Source organism: Rhinatrema bivittatum, chromosome 9 (genome assembly GCF_901001135.1).
Source record: "Rhinatrema bivittatum chromosome 9, aRhiBiv1.1, whole genome shotgun sequence".
NCBI lineage: Eukaryota > Metazoa > Chordata > Amphibia > Gymnophiona > Rhinatrematidae > Rhinatrema > Rhinatrema bivittatum.
This window is the reverse complement of record NC_042623.1, coordinates 230207011-230230381: the sequence shown is the minus strand read 5'-3', so window position 1 is coordinate 230230381 and position 23371 is coordinate 230207011. Positions and strand designations below refer to the sequence as shown.

The 23371-nt window shown below is 49.6% G+C and overlaps 1 protein-coding gene across 8 annotated transcripts in view; it reads left to right on the top strand.

The window, feature by feature from the left end:
- ATP13A3 (ATPase 13A3) overlaps positions 1–23371 on the top strand; it is a 535999-nt gene that overhangs the window by 297186 nt on the left and 215442 nt on the right. For all 8 annotated transcript variants that reach the window (XM_029615360.1, XM_029615358.1, XM_029615363.1 and 5 more), the window contains 2 exons: positions 9885–10038; positions 10127–10247. In XM_029615360.1, the coding sequence (XP_029471220.1) occupies positions 9885–10038; positions 10127–10247 (275 nt within the window). The remainder of the gene's footprint in view (positions 1–9884; positions 10039–10126; positions 10248–23371) is intronic.

The following is a 23371-nucleotide window of genomic DNA, read 5'->3' as shown; positions in this document are numbered from 1 at the left end:
GATAGTGGTCTCTTTACTTCAGAGGCTAGGTTGGGTGATACATTTTTCGAAAAGTCATTTACAGCCCACCCAGAAGTTGGAACATCTGGGGGCAGTGTTTGACTCAAAATGCCAGCATGCTTTATTTATCAAAGAAAATAAGTTTCCTAGCGTGTAACAGATGGACTCAGGACCAATGGGTATAGTATGCTCCTGATAGCAGTTGGAGACGGAGTCAGATTTCAGTCTGACATCAGCACTACATATACCCGTGCACGAGGCTTTGCTCTCCAGTTACATCCGGCTCCATAGCAGCTCGGGACTTCACACATGCTTGCACAGTGTTAGAAAACCAAACTCCAGATTTAAGAAGAAACAAAAACTTACCTCCAAAACGAGCCCCTTTCTCCTGCGGTGATACCTAAGGGTCCCTCCCCCAGTCGAGATTTCCTGAGGTGATTTCCGAGATCCCTCAGAAGTAAGCCTCGGTCCTGGCGTGGACTTAGCTTCCGGGAAAGGAACGGCTGAGAGGCAGCCTTGGTCCGGTAGCCTACCCGGCTTGGACTTAGCCCCCTGAAAAGGGAGCGGCTGAGAGGTAGCGGGTGCAGAACTGAGCGCAGCGGTGAAGGTAATTCCCTCTCCCTCCGCAGCCGGAGACCGCCCGGCAGAGGACCGGGAAGCGCCGAGACAAAGTAAGGTAGAAAACTTTCTCTAAGTCTCCGAGGCTCAGACAGCCGCACAGATCGTCCCTCCGGCGTCTGTACATTCGGGTTGAGCAGCCCTGTCCGAGCTAGACTCCGATCCGGCAAGACTGTTCTCCCATGCGGAGACCCCCGCCATCTTACTGCGTGGTCGCCGGCGCCTCCCCCACCCCCCCTCCCCGGTCGCCGCGTCGTCCGCACAACTGGGCCGTGCGCACAGCGGCCAGTCGTGCGCACAAAGTACTTGGGCGCATAGCGGCATGTGCATCTACGCTGTGCGCACAGCAACGCACACATCGGGGCCGGGGCACAGCGGCACGCCCACGGGTGCCAAGCGCACAACTAGGCCCGTTCGCATCTTCTGTTCTATGCGCACAACGTAGGCGCACTTGGAACGCATAACCAGGCCTCCCTGCATGCACACCTGTACGGGATACACACACAAATCATGGCGCCGCCATCCAAAGCAGCTAAAGGTCCAGTCCTCTGCCCGGCATACCACCTGAGAGCAGCGCAGCCAGAGGTGACCTCCGCCCTGTGCCTGCTATGCGAAGAAGCTCAGCCTGTAGAGGACTCCGGATCCACCAGCAAGACTACCCCGGACCTCTCTATTCCCGACTCGCCCCCTCCACAGTGGGGGCCCTCGGGGAGCACGGTCGGACCCAATGAGGTCCCAGGCAACTTCACCTGGGCGGGATTCTTCGCTGAGCTGCAATCCTACATCCACACACAGACAGGGCCACCAGCGGCACAACCACAACCCCCGCCAGTGGTCCAGAACCTCCCAGGCCCCTCCCGGCCTCCACCAGATGAGTCTCCCTTGGACAAATACCTCCCCTTAGGGGACACAGATGATTCGGAGGAGGAATCAGGACCCCTGGAAGAGGGGGAACTCCCTCCAGGAGCGGAACCGTATCGTACCATGATGTGCTTCTTCCCTAAAGATGACTTATCAGATCTCGTAGCCACGAGTCTGAAGGCATTGGCCATCCCGGACACATGCAACACAGCAGAGTCCAAGGTGAGCCCCTTCCTGGCCGGTCTCCACCAGAACTCACGCCATTTCCCTACGCTGCAGGCCATACAACAACTGATCGACCTGGAATGGGGCGCTCCAGAGGTCACCTTTAAGGGAGGTCGAGCCCTAGGAGCTCTCTACCCCTTGGACCCCGTGACGAAGGAACTCCTCAGGTTTCCCAAGGTCGATGCCCTGGTCTGCGCCACCCTAAAGCGCACTAACTTACCAGTCGAGGGAGGAGCTTCACTCAAGGATGCCAGTGACAGATGGCAGGAATCCATCCTCAAGCAGTCTTACGATGTATCAGCTATGACCTTACAGATCACTTCCTGCTTCGCAGTGGTATCACACACCTGCCTGGCTATGGCCAGGGACGCAACTACGCCAATCAAGGCATTAGACCCAGCAATATCATTCCTCACAGATGCGACCTCAGACCGCACCTCAGCCAGGAGCCTCTCGTCCATAGTGGCAGCCAGAACACTGCTCTGGCTCCGAAGCTGGTCAGCCGACACGACCTCTAAGACGAGGCTCACGAGAATGTCTTTTAGAGGAACACTCCTATTCGGAAGCGACCTGGACAAATTAGCCGACAAATGGGGCGAGTCCCCAGTACCCCGTCTACCGGAAGACAGGAACAAGAGGAACCAACGTCCCTCTCCCCAGGCACCAAAGGGCAGAGGATCCCAGTGTTAGACCATACAAAAACACTTACCAAGCCCCCCACTGGCAAGGGGCAGTCCTTTCGGAACAGACACAACAAAAGAGGAGCTGGCTCGGGACCAGGCCCCAGCCGCAACACGCAATGAGAATCAGCAGACCCATCTACAGGAAGAGATCATAGGGGGCAGGCTTGCCTTATTCTACCAAAGATGGGTCGAAATAGCGTTGGACAATTGGGTCCTATCCATCATCCAAGAGGGATACCACCTGGACTTCCACAGCATCCCCCCGGACAAGTTTGTGATTTCTCCGTGCCACGACCCCTCCAAGAGGAAGGCAGTGGAAACCACACTATCAAAACTACTCTCCTTTAATGCAATAACACTGGGGCCCATGCACCAACAAAATTCTGGGCACTATTCCATCTACTTCATCTCGCCCAAGAAAGAGGGAACATTCTGGCCCATACTGGACCTCAAGACTGTCAGTCGCTACCTGAAGGTACCCGCTTCCGCATGGAAACCCTGTGTTCTGTCATAAAGGCAGTACAAACGGGAGAATTCCTGACCTCCCTGCATCTGTCAGAAGCCTATCTCCACATATCGATCCATCGCCTCCATCAGCGTTTCCTACACTTTGCGATATTGGGGCATCACTACCAGTTCCAGGCCCTATCGTTCGGGCTAGCTACGGCTCCCCTAACGTTCACCAAGATCATGGTGGTAGTAGCGGCGACACTGAGGAAAGAAGGGGATCCTCGTGCACCCATACCTGGACGATTGGCTGATCAGAGCGAAATCGCCAGAGGAAAGCCATCAAGCAACCACCAGAGTCATGGAACTACTGCAGAACCTCGGGTGGGTCATCAACACACCCAAGAGCCACTTGCAGCCCTCCCAATCCCTAGAGTACCTGGGAGTCCGGTTCGACACCAAATGGAACAAAGTCACCGTTCCCCCTACAAGGAGAAGGATACTGATGGAACAACTACGAGCATTGTTAAACTCCATTTTCCCCACGGCATGGGACTATCTCCAAGTCCTTGGACTCATGGCATCACCATAGAAGTCGTCCCGTGGGCAAGGGCCCACATGCGGCCCCTACAACATTCCCTACTGTCATGGTGGAACCCGATGTCTCAGAACTACTCCGCCCCCCTCCGGCTACCAGCATAGGTTCGGAACCTATTACAATAGTGGCTACAAGAAGACCATCTGAGCGAGGGAACAAGCCTATCCCCACCGGAATGGACTTTGCTCACCACGGATGCGAGCCTGCGGGGATGGGGAGTCCACTGCCAGGAGCTAGCGGCTCAAGGGCAATGGGACAAAGAAGAGTCGGCATGGAACATAAACCGACTGGAAGCCCAAGCAGTCAGACTAGCCTGCCTACGATTCAGCAAGAGACTCCGGGGCAATCATGTCGGACAATGCCACAACAGTGACCTACATCAACCGCCAGGGGGGAACCAGAAGCCAGCAGGTGTCCCTGGGAATAGAGCCCCTAATGACATGGGCAGAATCAAACCTACAGGGGATATCAGCCGCCTACATTGCGGGAAAAGACAACGTCACTGCAGACTACCTCAGCAGAGAGAGTCTGGATCCAGGGAAATGGACACTGTCTACAGCAGCCTTCCAGCGGATAGTAAACCACTGGGGAACCCCAGCCAGGGATCTTCTGGCAACCGGGTCCAACACCCGGGTTCCCAAGTTCTTCAGCTGAAGACAGGAACCGCTGACCCAGGGAATCAACGCCCTCGTCCAGACCTGGCCACAGGAGGACCTACTGTACGCCTTCCCTCCATGGCCACTACTGGGCAGAATCATCCGCAAGATAGAACACCACAGAGGGCTGGTACTTCTAGTGGCTCCAGACTGGCCAAGAAGACCGTGGTACGCGGACATGCAAAGACTTCTGGTGGGAAACCCTCTACGCCTACCTCCACACAGGGATCTACTCCAGCAAGGACCGATCCTCCAAGAAGACCCAACGAGATTCTCACTTACGGTCTGGCCATTGAGAGGTCTCGTTTGAAAAAGAGTGGATACTCAGGACCAGTGATTGACACACTGCTCCGAGTGCGCAAGTTCTCCACCTCCTTAACATATATACGAGTATGGAGAATATTTGAAGCCTGGTGTGAGAACTGTGACACAGACAGTCAAAATCCCCATGATCCTGGAATTTCTGCAGGACGGTGTGAACAAAGGGTTGTCCCTCAACTCCATCAAGGTGCAACTGGCTGCTCTAGCCAGCTTCGGCCCACCCAGACATCTCCCGCTTCTTAAAAGGGGTCAGGCACATTCGGCCACACCTAAAGTGGCCGATACCCCTATGGAATCTCAATCTAGTGTTAGACTTCCTAGCGGGAGCTTCGTTCAGACCAACTCGCGGTCTGTCCCTACGGCTCCAGACCTTGAACACGGCGTTCCTCGTGGCAATCTGCTCAGCCCGTCGAATCTCCGAACTTCAAGCACTATCATGCCGGGAGCCGTTCCTCAGATTCACGCCGGGATCCATACAGCTGCGCATGGTACCCTCCTTCCTGCCAAAGGTGGTTTCTCACTTCCATCTAAACCAAACCATCTCGCTGCCATCTCCAGTCGAGCATAAAGACTCTGAAGATTCGCGCCTTCTTCGCCACCTGAATGTCGGCAGACTCCTAGTCCGATACCTGGAAAGATTGGAACCTGTATGAAAGACGGACCATCTGTTCGTTTTTCACAGCAGGAAGAAGCAAGGAGAAGCGGCCTCGCGGGCAACCATAGCCCGCTGAATCAAAGAAGTAATCAAGGCAGCCTACGTAGAGGCAGGCAAGCCTCCACCTCTACAAGTCTAGGCCCATTCCACAAGGGCCCAGGCAGTGTCCTGGGCAGAAACCAAGATGCTGTCACCCAAAGAGATCTGTTGGGCGGCAGCGTGGTCCGCCATCCACACCTTCTCGATATTCTATCGCCTGGATGTTCAGGCCAAGGAGGACACAGCATTCGCAAGGGCAGTACTAAATGGGCCACAGGCAGCCTCCCACCCGGTTCGGGAGTAGCTTTTGTACATCCCATTGGTCCTGAGTCCATCTGCTACACGCTAGGAAATGTAGAAATTATTTACCTGATAATTTCATTTTCCTTAGTGTAGACAGATTGTCTCAGCACCCCACCCATGGCTGACTCGCAATCAAGAATCCTCGGGGGGGACATCCCCTGAGTGCAACACAAGCACGGGTAAGCCAACCCTTATCTCTAGTTCAGACACCCATATTACCAGGTGTTGGCGCTTCTCGGTTGAATGTCCTGGCTGTCTCCAGCTAGAAACCACGTCAACCAATTCAAGTTAATCAAGTTACTCAAGTTAATAAAAAAAGAAAATTATCCAAACACATATAGCCATAATTGCTTTTCGAGGAGAAAACTGGAGAGCAAAGCCTCATGCTGACGTCAGATTGAAATCTGACTCCGTATCCAACTGCTATCAGGAGCACACTATACCCATTGGTCCTGGGTCCATCTGTCTACACTAAGGAAAATGCAATTATCAGGTAAGTAATTTCTACATTTAAAACTTTGTGCCCAGATAAAGGAATTTTCTATAAGACGAGCCCCAACTGTGTGGCATTACCTTCAGGTTTTAGGTCTGATGGCATCGACCATGAGGCCCCTGCAGGTTTTGCCACTTTCCAGATGGGATCCTCAGGCTCAGGATTATCAGGTTTGGCTTCCTTTTTCCTAAGGGGTTCGTGCAATTTTAAGATGGTGGGTTCAGTTATTGAATTTGAAAAAGGGAATGCCTCTAGAAACTCCATTTTGGGAGCTTTTGACAATGGATGCCAGTTTGGCAGGTTGGGAGGCTCATTACAAGAATCTTTACACACAAAGACTCTGGAGTCAGGAAGAGAAAAAGTGGTTAATAAATAGTTTAGTTTATAAACCAGGGCTATCAGGTTGGCTCTTCTGTATTTTCAGCTTCAGGGGAAAGCGGTAAAGATATTATGCGACAATGCAATAGCAGTGGCATATATAAACAAACAGGGAGGAACTCGCAGTCAGAGTGTGTTGGAGGAGAGAAATCTGTTGTTTGCTTGGGCCGACAGTCACCTTTTACATTTGACAGCCCAACACATAGCAGATCAGAGCAATGTTCAAGTAGATTATTTAAGTCGGAACATAATAGATCCAGGAGAAATAGTTCAGAGATGGGGCACACATCAATTAGATTTAATGGCATCCAATCAAAACAAAAAGGTGTAAAGATTTTTCAGTCATCACAGAGAATTGAACAGCAAAGGAATAGATGCCTTTCAACAGAGTTGGAGGGGGTACGATCTCCTATATCTTTTTCCTCCATAGCCTTTAATAGCTTGAGTTTTGAGGAAGATAGAGAGAGGAAAGGTATTGGTGGTGCTAGTTGCACCCAATTGGCCAAAAAGACTATGGTACGCAGATTTAATGAGACTTCTGATGGACCAACCTCTTTTCTACTCCCTCAAATAGTCTTCTACATCAGGGTCCTATAGAAATGGAGGATCCAACTCCATTCTGGCTTACGGCTTGGCTATTGAAAGGAAAAGATTAGCAAATAGAGGGTATTCGCACTCAGTTATTGGTACAATGTTACATTCAAGGAAAAGATCCACTTCTCTTTCTTATATAAGAGTTTGGCGTATATTTGAGAATTTTTGCTTGAAAAAGGGATTATCTCCATGGAAAGTGCAGATAGGAGATATTCTTTCCTTTTTGCAAGGTGGTTTGGACTAAGGTTTGTCTTAAAATTCTTTGAAGGTGCAAATTGTGGCCATTTCATCTTTTCGTGGAAAGGTTAATGGTAGCTTAATTTCTTCTCATACAGTTGTTGGTCGTTTATGTGGTGTGAAGTATTTACGTCCTCTGGTAAAACCAGTTTTTCCTCTTTGGAGTTTAAATAGAATTTTACGAGCATTAACTGGTTCACCTTTTGAGCCTTTAGTAGACTCTACAGTTAAGGATTTAACACTTAAGACCGTCCCTTTAGTTGCTATTACCTCTGCAAGGCGAATTTCGGAATTACAGGCTTTATCTGTACAATCTACATTTTTGCGCTTTACAAAGAACTTATTTATTTTGAGACCAATCCCTTCTTTTTTATTTTAAACCAAAAGTTGTCTTCATTTCATTTACATCAACATATTGTTTTACCTTCTTTTAATAAGAGAGTGTAAGAAAGATCTACAGTCTTTAAGATATTTGGATGTTAAGAGATGTTTAAAACATCTTGAGGGAACAAGGGTTTTCCGGAAGTCGTAAAGGTTGGTGGTTCTTTTGTTTTTTGTGGTCCACAAAAGGGAGAAGCAGCTTTGAAGACTTCAATTACTAGATGGTTAAAGAATACTATTTCTTTAGCTTACATGCTGAAGGGTAAATTGGTTCCTAATATGATTAAGGCTCATTCATTAAGAGCATAAATGTCTTCCTGGGCTGAAAGATGTTTTGTAAGTACATTAGAAATATGTAAGGTGGTAACATGGGAGTCCTTGGAACCATTTGCAAAGCATTATTGGTTGGATCTTCTTGCTAGACAAGATGCCAATTTTGGTTCATCTAACTTAAAAGCATGATTGTTATCCACCCACCCTTAAATGGTATTTCCCATAGGTTTGGGACTGGTGGAGCAGAAGGTAATGGAAGGAGAAATTATGTCTTAACTGTTAATTTTCTTTCCTTTTCTTCTGCTACACCAGTCCAGAACCCCGCCCTGTATATTTGAGGATAAGATTTCTAATCAGTTTATTTTGAGTGTTTCATTTTTACTGTTTGTTACATTTGGGCATGGTTTCCTTCAAAATAGCATTGCTGATATTCATTTTATTTGTTCAATTTTTTTTTCAGCCTTTTGGCTGTGGCACTATAGGTTTAAATTTAAATTTGCTATGTTTTCACAATATTTCTTTTGTTTATTTATAGCTTTGACAATAGTAAACTGGTTGAATGTATTCTATTCATCACTTACGTTCTAGCGATGTCATTTAAAAAAACATTTTAGAACTCTGCCTCCATTTGCACTGGATGAGATTTATATATATATTATAACAATTATATATTATATATATATTATATATATATTATATATTATATATAATTATATATTATTATTATAATTATAATTATATATATATTATAACAATTATATATATATATTATATATATATATATATATATATATATATAATTTATATATATAAATTATATATATATTATAACAAGGATATAATGAGATATCCTTGTTATAATGTAACTTTTATTTCTCCTTTAAATTGTTCCTTGTTGATTGATTAGTTATAGTTACTGCTTAGTTCGATGTAAACCGAGTTGATTTGATTTGTATCAAGAAAGTCGGTATATAAAAGCCTTTAATAATAATAATAATAATAATAATAATAATAATGAGAGGATATACCTATAGGTTCTGGACTGGTGTAGCAGAAGTAAATAAAAGGAAATTAACAGGTAAGACATAATTTCTCCTTCCAAAGTAAGGTGGCAATTTTCAGATAGCCTGGACATTTGTAATGTGCACAGGTGTTTTTAGAACGCAAAACGTTTGAGAGGAAAAAATCTATAAGCCCTTGTGTGTCCATTTTTCCCCTTTTCACCATTTATGGTGGAAAGAAAAACGCAAACAAAACAAGCAGTGAAACAGCAGGTAGTTTCTCTTTGAAAGTTAGCATAAAGTCCGCACATTAAAGGTATCTATGCATGTTACACCTACTGTTTTGTGCAGGCAGCTGCGAGGTATAAATAGGATGTGTTGAAAGTGTGTGTGTGTGTGTGAGAGAGACCTGAACATCTCCAGCAGCGTTCTTGCAATCCAGCTGTGGAAGACGATGTATGTGTCAGTCTGCCTGAGGATGCCAGTTTTCAGAGAGAGAGCATTCCGTGTTAGCCCAGCTGGATTTGCTTTGAAAGTTGCTCATAGGGAGGATAATTTTTATAACCATGTGGGAAGAGCTAAACACGTTCATGTAACTTATACACACCAACTTTAGCTGCCCTTTTCAAAGCAAGCTCATATGCATAAATTCTCTCTGGTAATTGGCGTGGTACATGCATAGATTAACTTGCGTAAAGTTACACTTCCTCTTCAGAAGGTGTAACTTACATTTTCATTTTATAAAGCGTATGCGTATGTGTGGGAGTTCAGACTCCACCCTCGCGTCCCCGGAACACCTCTCTACAGTTTGTATAAAATTACATAGACAACTGGGTTATGCACCTACTTGTATGCACAAAGAGCTCCAGTCTAATTTGTAAGAACGACAGTAGGTATGCACATAAATTACTTTGAAAACCTCCCCCTAAAAGACCAGGAATATTCCAGGTTTCATAATACATATCAATGTAGTCTACATATTTTCTGCTTTATTCGGACATATGCAAGTTTAGCACCATTTCATCCCCAGAACATGTCAGCTGAAAATAGGTGATCACTGGAAAAGTGTGGCATTTGAATTGCTGAATTTGTCATGTTTGTTTTTTCTATGTTTTGGACAGGCCACATATGAGATTGGGATTGTCCGTCAGTTTCCCTTTTCTTCAGCATTACAACGGATGGGTGTCGTAGCAAGAATCCTAGGGGAGAAAAAGATGGATGCCTATGTGAAGGGTGCACCTGAGGTAGTTGCTAGCTTGTGTAAAGCTACAACAGGTAAAGGAATAACATTCTAGCTTAGCACTCAGAGGCAGCCAAAATATTTTTTGGAAATCACTTAGTACTAATTGCCGATTTATTTTAGTTCCTGTTGATTTTGCGGAAGTCTTGGAGGAATATACTAAGCAAGGTTTCCGAGTGATTGCTCTTGCACACAGAAGACTGGAGTCAAAATTCTCCTGGCACAAAGTTCAAAATATTAATAGGTAAGAATACAGGTTTTTTTCCTTCTAGTAGCAATATTGACTTACAACCTTTAAATGTTGAGTTCCGAGTTATTTCAAGAAAGTTTCCCTGTACGTACTCAGTCCAGTCCAGACTCCTGGGTTTTGCCTCCCCTCCAGCAGAGGGAGATAGAGAAAGTTTTACTGACACTTAACACGAAGTGCCACCTGCAGTCCCTCAGTATTTCTCTGTCTCCAGCAAATGGTAAAGGTGCAGAGCCTGCAGAGTTTAATAAAAAATGGACTGCAGAGTTCAGTAGTGCTTGCCTCCCATGGGGTTGTTAGGTGCTGGCGGATGAGGAGGGGTCAGGGACCCTTTTGTAGCTCGCTCCTTGATTGCTGGACAGGGCTGAAAACTGGGGGTCCCAGTTCACATGCCCTGAGGGAACGACTGAGCCTGCAGCCATTCTTTGAGGGAAGTGCTTACTTTATTACTTATTAAAGTTTTTGTTTGTAAAAAATAAAAGGAGAGCCAACAGGGGTTGCCGTGGGATGGCACGTTTTTACCTCGGCTCTGCTGTTCATTCGATCGAGCGGCTCAGTTGCTTTCTCCCAGTTCCTCCGGCGGCTTTTTGGCTCTCGCTGCCCTGAGGAAGACTCTGATGCTTCCTGTTCTTCTCAGATTTTGTTCTTTTGTTGCACAAAGCCTATAAGGCCAGGAAGACTGTGTGGCGCAAGATCTGAGAAGGGGGCTTTTATAATGCCAGCAAAGAGATCCAGGCCCTCCAGAGATGCGGGGGCCATGAGGGTCAGGTGACGCCTGAGGACCTTGGCCTCAGCGCTGCCATCCACCACGGTCAGCTCCTCCGAAGCTTCAGGAGCGGATGATCGACAGCTGCAGGACCCTCCGGGGTTGGATCCGGGTTTGGTGGATCACTGAATCAGGTGTTATCGAAGGACCCGACTGTTGATAGCGATGATCCCAAGGTGGTACAGTTGTTCCACAAGGAGAAGCTGGGTCCCCTGATACCTGTGGTTCTGGAGGAACCGGGAATAGAGGTCCCACGAGAGGAATCCAAATTAGGAGCAGTGGACCCAGTCATGGTTGGCCTTCAGGGGTCCAGCGAGGTCCTTTTCCATTTCACAAGTTGATCAGCATTTGCTGTTTAGGGAATGGGATACTCCAGAAATAGGCCTAAAGGTCAGCAGGGCCATGGATAAGTTGTATCCTTTGCCAGAGGATACGCTTGAGCTTCTGAAGGTGAGTGCCTCTGTTTCGGTTGTTACTAAGAAGACAACCATTCCAATTGTCGGTTCTACAGCTCTGAAGGACCTTCAGGATAGAAAGCTGGAAGTGCACTTCAAGTAGATTTTTGAGGTGTCTGCCCTTGGTGTTCGAGCTGCTATATATAGCAGTTTTATGTTGAGGGCAGGCTTACACTCTGTGCAGCAATTACAGGCGGACAGGTCCTTGTCTGAATCTGAGAACCCAACAGGCTGAAAGCCGTTGTGGAGTATAGTGCATATGCCTTGTATGATCTCATCAGGACCTCCTCCAAGACTATGATGTTGGCGGTTTCGGCTCAGAGACTCCTCTGGTTGAGGAATTGGTCTGCCAGCATTTCATCCAAGTCTCAGTTAAAGGGAAACTACACTTTTTGGTAAAGACTTGGAGATTATCAAGTTTCTCGATGAGAATAAGGTCCATAAATTGCTTAAGATAAGCCAAAAGGGAAAAGTTCCTTTCCTCCTCTTCCCACTTCAGAGGGAGTTGGCGATTTTGGGTGCCCAGAGCGTCAGGAAGTATTCAGGCAGATTTCGAGCAGACAACCATCCTGGAACCAGTCCTTTTGGGGGTGTAGGTCCGGCAGAGATGGCTCTTCCCAGGGTGGAGATGGAGCCAGATCAGCCCAATGATGCGAGGCTGGTCCACTCCTCAGTTCTAGTGATAGGGGTCTGGCTGGCTGTGTTCTACAAGGAGTGGACCAAGATCAAGGACCAGTGGGTGATAAAACAAGATCAAGGACCAGTGGGTAATAAAACAGCGTGATAAAACAAGGTTACGCTTTAGAATTTGCTCAGCCACTAAGAGATCGGTTTACGGTCTCCCCGTGCACTTACGGAGAAAAGCTGACAGTGTAAGAGACAGTTTGTTGCCTGTGCAGGCCTGGAGCCATTGTTCCTGTCCCCCTGGAGGAGCGGGGGACTAGCCGCTATTCCATTTATTTCATAGTTCCCAAGAAGGAGGGTGCGTTCCGTCCGATCCTCAATTTAAAAAAAGGTGAACGTGGCATTGAGGGTTCCTGGGTTCCAAATGGAAACCCTGAGTTCGGTGATTGCCTCGGTACACAAGAGGGAGTACTTGGCGTCCCTGGATCTAACAGAGGTGTACTTGCACATAGGAATCCACCCCGATTATCTGAGATTCATGAATCTGGGGGAAAATTTTCAATTTTGCGCTCTGCCCTCCGGTCTGGCGACGGCACCCATTCGGGCGAAGTCGGAAACCCTTTGTCGGAATGCAGTGGACTTAGTCCACTGGCGCCTGAGATCATTGGGGTGGATAGGCACTGTCCAAGAGTCATCTTGACCCTTTCCATATTTTGGAGTTCCTGGGGGCATGTTTCGATACAAGGATGGGGAAGGTGGTGTTCATCGAAGAGCGGATTTCCAAGTTGCAAGCTCAAGTTTGCGGATTGTTGAAGTGTCTTTGACTTCCACCTTAGAATTGGTTGCATGGGCATTTGCTCATATGAGGCATCTATGGTCTGCTTTACTATCTCGCTGGTACCCATTGTCGGAGCAATTTTGGCTATCTCTCCCTCTTATGGAGTTTGCTCAATCCATTCTTTCCTGGTGGCTCCTTCCGGACAAGTTAAGTTGAAAGAAATTCTGGTCTGGACGATCATCACTACCAGTGCCAGTCTCTCCAGGTGGGGAGTGGTGTGTCAGAACCATCTGTGCAAGGGCAGTAGTCAGCAGAGGAAGCCTCGTGGTCCATCAGTTGTCTAGAGACGAGAGCCATGTGCTTGGCCTTGCAAATGTTTCTAGCCCTGGTGAGGGGAAGGCCGGGGAGGGTCTTGTTGAACAATGCGACAACAGTGGCTTACATCAACCGATGGGAGGGCACCAAGAGTCTAGCAGTGGCTTAGGAAGCACGGGTGTTGTTCGCTTGAGCAGAACAACATCTGGATCGGTTGGCAGCCTCCCAAATAGTGGGCATGGACAACATGCAAACGAATTTTCTGAGCTGGCAGCAGCTGGACCCCGGAGAATGGGAGCTGTCAAAGGAAGTGCTGTGCCTCATCAGTCATAGGTGGGGCACGCCATGCATGGATTTAATGGCGACCTTCCGCAATGCCAAGGCCCCACATTTCTTCAGCTGGCGAAGAGAAAGAGAAGCAGAGGGGGTAGATGCCTTGGTCAACTGACGTCCTTCTGTATGTGTTTCCTCCTTGGCCATTAGTGGGCAAGATCTTGCGACGCACAGAGATTCATCCTGGCGACGTGATTCCCTTTTGTGCCAGAGTGGCTGAAGCGTCTGTGGTTTGCGGACTTGGTCTGTCTAGCAGTGGATGGGCTGTTACGGCTAGCTCATCTGCTGAACCTTCTGCACCAAGGCCCTGTTTGCTTAGATCAGGCAAATCGCTTTTGTCTAGCAGCTTGCTTTTGAGAGGTAGCATTTGAGAGAGAGAGGTTATTTGGAAGGGGTTATCACCACCCTCCTGCAGTCTAGGAAGACTTCCACATCCTTGACCTATGAGAGAGTTTGAAGAGTTTCTGAGGCCTGATGTTCCAAGCAGAGGGTGAATCCAATGCGAGCTTGGGTGGCGTATATCTTGGCTTTTCTGCAGGAGGGTTTGGTCAGATGTTTATCCTTTAATTCCCTCAGGGTTCAGGTGGTGGCTTTGGGATGTCTTCAAGGTAAGGTTTAAGGAGTATTCCTGGCAGCTCATCTGGACGTTGTGTATTTTCTGTGGGGAGCAAAACATTTGTGTCTTCCCAAGTTCAGAAGCCTTGCCCTTCCTGGAGCCTTAACGTGGTCTTTAAAGATCATGTGTGCACCTCCGTTCTATCCTCTGAGACGAGCAACTATGAAGGATCTCGCTTTGAAAGTGGTTTTCCTGGTGGCAATTTGTTCAGCTCGATTGAATCTCCAAGCTCAGACCTCATCATGTAGGGAGGATTTTGGATGAGGGAGTGTCCTTGAATGGTTCCATCCTTTCTACCGAAGGTGGTGTCTTTCCACTTAAATCAGTCAGTAGAGCTCCCGTCCTTCCCAAATCTGAATTCTACAGCGCCTCAAGCTAAAGTTAAGATGGTTAGAAGTGAAGCTCGCTTTGTTGCAGTACCTGGATGTCACAAACAGCTTCCATTTGTCAGATCATCTCTTTGTGTTGTGGAGTGGTGCCAAGAAGGGATCATAAGGCATTAAGAGCCACAATTGCACAGTAGTTGAAAGAGGCTATTAGCTCTGCATATATCTATCAAGGTTGCCCTGAACTGGAGGGGCTACAGGCGCATTCTACCCATTCTTGGGCGGCCTCCTGGTCCGACTGTCAGCAAGTTTCGCCACAGGAAATCTGTAGAGCGGCTACTTGGAAATCGTTGCACACTTTTGACAGGCATTACTATGTATGTCCAGGCCACAAAGGTGTGCTTCAAGTGGGACTCTCATAGTCCCACACTGTTTAGAGAAGCTTTGGTACATCCCAGGAGTCTGGACTGATCTGAGTATGTACAGGGAATGGAAAATTGGTTCTTACCTGCTAATTTTCGTTCCTGTAGTACCACAGATCAGTCCAGAGTCCCATCCACTGGAGGAAAAGGAAAATTGGAGAGTCTGCTCGATCTGTATTTTGTGATTATTCTGAAGAATGGCAAAAGTTTTTGTTAGTCCTACACAGGGTTTTGTGTGGGTGCGGTTTTCAGTTCAAGGTTTACTCTTCACACTGCTCGTTCAGGGGAGGTTAGTTATTCAAGTTGTTGGTTTTGTTTCTTTCATTTCTGGCTTGGGTACACATCAATATTGAGAGACTGCAGGTGGCACCTCGTATTAAGTGGCAGTAAAACTTTGTCTCCATCTGCTGGAGGGGGAGGCAAAACCCAGGAGTCTGGATTTGATCTGTGGTGGTACAGGAATGAAAAGTAGCAGGTAAGAACCAATTTTCCTATTTTGTGATTATTTGTAAAATCTTACTCTATTGTTAGAGATAGTAAAGTCTCACAATTCATTCTGGATCCATGCTTTCAGCCTTAAGCAAAGCAATTTTAATATCAACGAAGCATGGAGAACTGAATGGAGGTCACAGGAATTTATAAACATCTTGTGGAAGGCTTGGAAGGTCCATGGTTATAGGCCATGGTAGATATGCATACCTCCACATAAATGGAAGTTAAGCTTCTTCACCAGTGCTGGTTTCATAAATAGGAAGCATTGCTCTTCGGCAATCAACTCGCTACCAACACCTCAATCAAATTATAGTTGCTGCTTTGTTGGTAAATCAGCCATGTGCACCAAGAAGAAATTGTGTAGCTCTCTGTCAAATCAGTTATTTCAATTTTCCCAAACACTTGTATAACTGTAATTAATCATGGTGAGGGTAGCAGATGATCAGATGTTCCTAGTCTCACTCAATTACTATCTAATTTTATTGAAGGGCTTTTAACTTTTTACAATAGAATGGCTAAAATGGAAGAGAATTCTGCGTATTTGGCTTTTCAGCTGTTTCCTCTTAATTCAGTTATCTGAAGAGAGACCTTTAAGCTTATATTTCCTAGCGTGTAGCAGATGGACTCAGGACCAATGGGTATAGTGTACTCCTGATAGCAGTTGGAGACGGAATCAGATGTCAATCTGACATCAGCCTACATATACCCGTGCAGGAAGCACTGCTCCCCAGTATTTCTCTGTCATCTTAGCAGTTTGGGACTCTACACTTGCACAGCGTTAGAAAATCCAAACCAAAGAAGAAAGAAAAAAAATCTTGCCTCTACAAGACTAGCCCCGCTCTCCTGCGGTGATACCTAAGGGTCCGTCCTTCAGTCGAAAATTCCTGAGGTGATTTCCGGGATCCGTCAGAGGTAAGCCTCGGTCTGGTAGCCGGTTCCTGGCGTGGACTTAGCCCCCAGGAACGGGAGTGGCTGAGAGGCAGCAGGTGCAATACAGAGTATGGCGGTGAAGGTATTCCCCTCTCCCCCCCCCCGCAGCCGGAGACCGCCCGGCACGAGACCGGGAAGCGCCAAGACAAGGTAAGGTAGAAAACTTTATTTAAGTCTCCGGTCTCCGAGGATCGGATAGCCGCACAGATTGCTATCCGGCGTCTGTTCCATCAGGTTGAGCAGCCCTGTCCAGGCCAGGCCCCGATCCGGTGCGAGGGTCCTTTCACATGGAGACCCTCCAGGGGGGGGTCGCCATCTTGCCGGCGTGGTCGTCTGTGCCAATCCCCCCCCCCTTGGTCGCCGTATTGTCCGCACACTGTGCGCACAGCGGCGAGCCGGGCACACAAACTACTTGTGCGCACAGTGGCACGCGCATCTGTGCCAGGTGCACAAATAAACCTGTGTGCACAGCGGCGCGCGCATATCCCTAAGGCCTGCACGCACATCTTCTGCATCTTGCACGCACAGCGTCGGCGCACCCGGAACGCACAAATTATTTTTATTTATTTTTTATTTATTTAATTTTATATACCGGCAACCGTTTGCACATCGTGCCGGTTTACAGATAACTTAAAACAAGGATATATATAGGCAAAGCCTTTACAAGGAACATTGTGTAAATGTCTATGCCTCTAGGCGAGCGCATAGACGTGCACAAATCATGGCACCACTGGCCAAGAAAGCCAAGGGACAAGCCCTCTGCCCAGCCTGCCACCTGAGAGCTGCGCAACACGAAGTGGCCTCTGCCCTGTGCCTACAGCGCGAAGAGGCTCTGGGGGAACCTAGGCAAGGCCCTCCTCAGCCAGTAGAGGAATCCGGCTCCACCAATGACAGTACACCGGACCTCTCTATCCTCGGCTCAGGTCCTCCTCAGATGGGTTCCTCGGGGAACACCGTTGGAGTCAATATGGACCCAGGGACCTTTTCCTGGGTGGAATTCTTCAAAGGGCTGCAAATCTTCTTCCAGGCGCAATCGGTGCTACCTGTGACACAGCCTCAGTCTCCGCCAGAAGAGCAAAACCTTCCAGGCCCCTCTCGACCTCCTTGAAACGTGCCTCCTCTGGATAAAAGCCTCCCCTTTGGGGACACAGACACCTCGGAGGAAGGGGAAATCCCTCCAGGGATGGAACCACAACGAACCATGATGCGTTTCTTCTCCAGAGACAAGCTATGAGATCTTGTGTCTCTGAGCCTAAAGACGCTGGCCATCCCCGGCACAAGCTCCGCAGCAGAGCCAAAGACTAACCCAGTTCTGATCAGGCTCCGTCAGACCTCATGCCATTTCACAATGCTTGCCATACAACAACTGATTTACCTGGAATTCAATGCCCCGGAGACCAGCTTCAAAGGAGGACGGGCCCTAGAAATCCTATACCCCCTGGAACCCTCAGCCAAAGAACTCCTGGGGTTCCCCAAAGTGGACGCCATGGTCTGTGTGGTCTCAAAGCACATCACCATTCCAGTCGAAGGAGGAGCTGCACTCAAGGATGCCCAGCACAGACATCAAGAATCCATCCTTAAACAGTCATTTGATGTCGCAGCTATGTTCCCTGCAGATCGCTGCCTGCTGCGCCATGGTGACACGTGCCTGCTTGATGCTGTCCAGGGACGCAACCATGTCCGTCGAAACATTAGAACTGCGATATCTTTCCTCACGGATGTGAACTCCGACCTGGTGCACACTTCAGCCAGGGGCATCTCATCCATAGTGGCAGCCAGAAGGCAACTCTGGCTCCGAAGTTGGTCAGCCGATGCGACTTCCAAGACGAAACTCACGAGAATGCCTTTTAAAGGAGCCCTCTTGTTTGGAAGCGAACTGGAGAAGTTAGCCGACAAATGGGGCGAATCCCCAGTAACTCGGTTACCAGAGGACAAGAAGAAAAGAAACCAACGCCCCTCTCCCCGAAGGTCCAAGGGCAGAGGATCCCAGCGTTTGACCGTACAAAAACACATACCAAGCACCTTGCCCTGCAGGCAGGGGCCAGTCCTTTCAGAACAGACACAACAAGAGGGGAGCCGGCTCAGGTACAGGCCCCAGCTGCACCCCACAATGAGAATCAACAGACACATCCACAGGAAGAAGCCATAGAGGGCAGGCTTGCCCTATTCTATCAAAGATGGGTCGAGATAACGTCGGACAAGTGGGTCCTAACCATCATTTGAGAGGGATACTACCTGGACTTCCACAGTATCCCTCCAGACAAATTTGTGAAATCACCGTGCCACGCCCCCTCCAAGAGGACGGGGTGGAAACCACACTGACAAAATTACTCGGCCTAAGGGCGATAGCACCGGTGCCCACGCACCAACAAAATACTGGGCACTATTCCATCTATTTTATCGTCCCCAAGAAACAGGGAACGTTCTAGCCCATCCTGGACCTCAAGTCCGTCAATCGCTACCTGAGGATACCACACTTCCATATGGAAAACCTACGCTCAGTCATAAGGGCAGTACAGTCTGGAGAATTTCTGACCTCTCTGGATCTGTCAGAAGCCTATCTCCACATCCTGGTCCATCACGAACTTCAGCACTTTCTACGCTTCATGATACTGGACCATCACTACCAGTTCCGGCGCTACCCTTCGGACTAGCTACTGCCCCTCGGATGTTCACCAAGATCATGGTTGTAGTGTCGGCGACACTGAGGAAAGAAGGAATCCTCGTACATCTATATCTGGGCGATTGGCTGATCAGGGCAAAATCTCCAGAGGAAAGTCACCAGGTGACAAGCAGAGTCAAGAATCTACTGCAGAATCTCGGGTGGGTCGTCAACACAACCAAGAGCCGCCTGCAGCCCTCCCAATCACTAGAATACCTGGGAGTCCGGTTCGATACCAAACAAGAAAAGGTCGTTCTTCCCCTTACAAGGAGAAGGAAACTGATGGACCAGTGGCGAAACCTGTTGACCTGTTTTCGCCCCAAGGTATGGGACTACCTCCAAGTCTTCGGCCTCAAGACATCAACACTAGAATTCATCCCATGGGCAAGGGCCCACATGCGACCACTACAGCGTTCCCTACTGTCGCGATGGAACCCGATGTCCCATGTTCGCTTCCAGCTACCGGCAGAGGTGCAGACCCAACTCCAATGGTGGCTACAAGAAGACCTTCTGAGCAAGGGAGTAAGGCTAACTCCACCGATCTGGGTCTTGCTCACCACGGATGCGAGTCTACGAGGGTGGGGAGCCCACTGCCAGGAACTGACGGCCCAGGGGCAATGGGACAAGTAAGAGTCGGGATGGAACATTTACCGACTGGAAGCCCGGGCAGTCAGGCTAGCCTGCCTTCGATGCAGTCACAGACTCCAGGACGAATCGGTCAGTCATGTCAAACAACGCCACAACAGTTGCCTACATCAACCGCCAGGGAGAAACCAAAAGCCAACAAGTGTCCCTGGAAATAGACCCCATAATGGCGTGGGCGGAAGCAAACCTACAAGGGATCTCAGCCACCCACATAGCGGGAAAAGACAACGTCACTGTGGATTACCTAAACAGAGTCTAGACCCAGGGGAATGGATGCTGTCGACCACAGCCTTCCGGTTGATAGTAAAACGCTGGGGAACACCAGCCATGGACCTTCTAGCAACCCGGTCCAATGCCCAAGTTCCCAAGTTCTTCAGCCACAGATGAGAACCGCAATCCCGTGGAATCGATGCCCTCGTCCAGACCTGGCCACAGGAAGACCTGCTGTACACTTTTCCCCCATGGCCACCACTGGGCGGGATCATCCGCAAGATAGAACACCACACGGGGCTAGTACTTCTAGTGTCCCTGGACTGGCCAAGAAGGCCATGGTATGCAGACATGCGAAAACTTCTTGCAGGGAACACTCTGTGTCTACCCTCACACAGGGACCTGCTCCAGCAAGGACCGATCCTCCACGAAGACCCAACTCGATTCTCTCTTACGGTCTGGCCATTGACTTGCCTGAAGAAGAGCGGATACTCGAGGGCAGTGATTGACACCTTGCTCTCAGCATGCAAGTTTTTCACGTCTCTAACTTATATACGAATATGGAGAATATTCGAAACCTGGTGTGAGGACCGCGACATCCTTCCGCAGGCAGTCCAAATCCCCATGATCCTGGAATTTCTGCAGGACGACTTGAAGAAGGAGTTGTCTCTCAACTCCATCAAGGTTCAGGTGGCCACGCTGGCCTGTGGATGGCATCAGTCTTTCATCCCATCCAGACGTTTCCTGTTTCCTGAGAGGGGTCAGGAAATCCGACCACCATTAAAGTGGCCAGTGCCCCCATGGAATCTCAATCTAGTACTAGACCTCCTAGCGGGAGCTTCCTTCAGACCTACTCAGACAGCCCGCGGCTATCACTACGGCTTCTCACCTTGAAGACTTTATTCCTGGTGGCAATATGTTCAGCCCATCGCATCTCCGAACTTCAAGCACTATCCTGTTGGGAACCATTCCTTAGATTCACACCGGGATCCATACAGCTCCACACTGGTCCCCTCCTTCCTTCCAAAGGTGGTTTCTCATTTCCATCTAAACCAAACCATCTCATTGCCATCTCCAGACGACCATAAGGACTCAAAAGACTCACGCCTTCCCTGTACGTACCAGGATCAGTCCAGACGGTGGGTTATGTCTCCCATCCAGCAGATGGAGTCAGACAAGGCTTCGAAGGGTGCTGCTATAAGGACATGTGCACCCTCACTAGGAGCTCAGTTTATCTCTGACTCCAGCAGATGTGAGTAGGGGAACCTGGTGCTTCCCCTCCATGAAGGATTTCTTTTTTTTTCTTTCATTTGGTGTGTTATCCTCAGGCTGGATCAAGGTGTGTGTTAGAGTTGTCAGAAAGTGTGAACCAGAAAGTGTGTCAGAAAGTTTTTGTTAAAAAAAAAAAAAAAAAGTAAAAGAGGGAGGAGTGTTGTCAGTTCCTCTCACGGAGCTTGCAGGCAGGGCTGCTTTCAGTCTCTCTCTCTCTCTCTCTCGCTTTCTCTTTGGGGTAAGTGTTGAATTCTTTTTTTCCTTGTAAGGTTTTCTTTTCCAGCTCTAGCTGCTCCTGATGGGGAAAAGCTGGTGGTGCTAGCCCCGCGAAGTTTCATTCCCCGGGGCTGCTGCAGCAGGGAGGGGCATTCCCCTGCTGCTCCGAGGGCACCCGGGGGAGGGTAGGACTGCTTCCCCATTCTCCCGTGGCGTTTTTCGCTCCTCTCCGCCCCCCCCCCCCCCGTGGCTCGCCCCTCCCCCAGCTGCCTGTCGGCATGCCGCAGCCGTCCCACTGCTCTGTCTGTGGCGAGCCGGGGTCGATGCTCTCTCGGGAGGGAGTCTGTTCCGGGTGCCTCCCTGGTGGGGAGGGCACCTCTGGGCTGCTGGACCGCGCCTCTGGCCGCGGCTCGGCTCGCTCCGGGCTTCGGGTGTGTCACCTGGGGCCCCACACCCTTTTCCCCGGAGTTCATTGTGCTGATGCACAATGCTTATTTACAGCGCCTGGAGGTTCCTAGGGCGCCCAGCCCGGGCCCGCCTCCCCCCAAGGTGCCCAGATCAACGGAGGCTCTGCAGGGGACCCCGGGCTCAGCAGGGGGGGCGGGATCTGCCCCCGATACTGGGGGGATCCCCCGTTTCATCCAGATGACCCGACCTCGGGGGCACAACTGGAGTGCGATGACCCGCGGGTCCTACGCATCTTTCGGAAGGAGGAGCTTGAGGACCTTATCCCGCAGATCCTCCAGGAGTTGGACCTCGACCCTCCACCAGAGCCGCCAGCGCCCCCGGTCCCAGTTGTCACCTCCTCGGCCAGGAAGGGGGACCCGCTCTTAGCCGGTCTGCGCCCTCACTCCCAGGCTTTCCCCACTCATCCCACTTTTCTACAATTGTTAGCCCGGGAGTGAGATACTCCCGAGGCATCCCTTAGGGTCGGCCGCGCCATGGACAAGCTGTATCCGCTCCCGGAGGATTTCCTGGAGTTGATTAAGGTCCCGAGGGTGGACTCGCCTTGTATGATTTGTTCCGCGTCCTGGCGCGATCCATGGTCTCCGCGGTGTCAGCATTCCGCCTCCTATGGCTCGCAACTGGTTGGCGGTTACCTCCTCCAAGTCCAGTCTTGGGTCTCTCCCTTTCAAGGGCAATTTCCTCTTCGGTGAAGACCTCGACCAGATCATCAAATCTCTGGGGGAGAACTCAGTCCACAAGCTGCCAGAGGACCGACAGCGGAATTTCAGGACTTTTACTCCTTCCAGATCCCGCTCCTGGGCGGCTACAACCAGCAGGGGCCCCGGACCCCGTCTTCCAGATCACAGTCCTGGCCCAGTCCCTTTCGCGGTCGCAGGCCCGCTCGGGAGGGGACGAGTCAGGGTGCCTCGTCCAAGCCCACTCAATGATGCCGTGCCCGCCCACTCCTCGACGCCGCGGATCGGAGGATGAATTTCTCATTTTTACGAGGAGTGGGCTCGCATCACCTCGGACCAGTGGGTCCTAGACATCTTAAAGAACGGCTACGCTTTGGAGTTTGTCCGCCGCCCGAGGGACAGGTTTCTCTTCTCACCTTGCGGATTGAGCCTCAAGAGACTGGCGGTGCAACAGACCTTGGACAGGCTCCTGAGCCTCGGGGCCATTGCGCCCGTCCCCTTCGGAGAGGTGGGCTCAGGCCATTATTCCATTTACTTCGTTGTGCCCAAGAAGGACAGCTCCTTCCGCCCAATTCTGGATCTCAAGGAGATCAACAAGTCCCTAAGGGCCCTCCATTTCCGCATGGAGACCAGACCCTGTGTTCCGTGATTGCTGCGGTACATCAAGGGGAATTCCTTGCCTCCCTCGACCTGACGGAGGCTTATCTCCACATCCCCATTCTGAAAGCACATCACAGGTTTCTCCGCTTCAAGATCTTGAACCGGCACTATCAGTTCCAAGCTCTCTCCTTCAGTTTAGCGACCGCTCCGCGGACGTTCACGAAAATCATGGTGGTGGTTGCGGCTGCTCTGAGGTGGGAGGGGATCCTAGTTCATCCCTACCTGGACAACTGGCTCATCCGGGCGAAGTCCTTCTC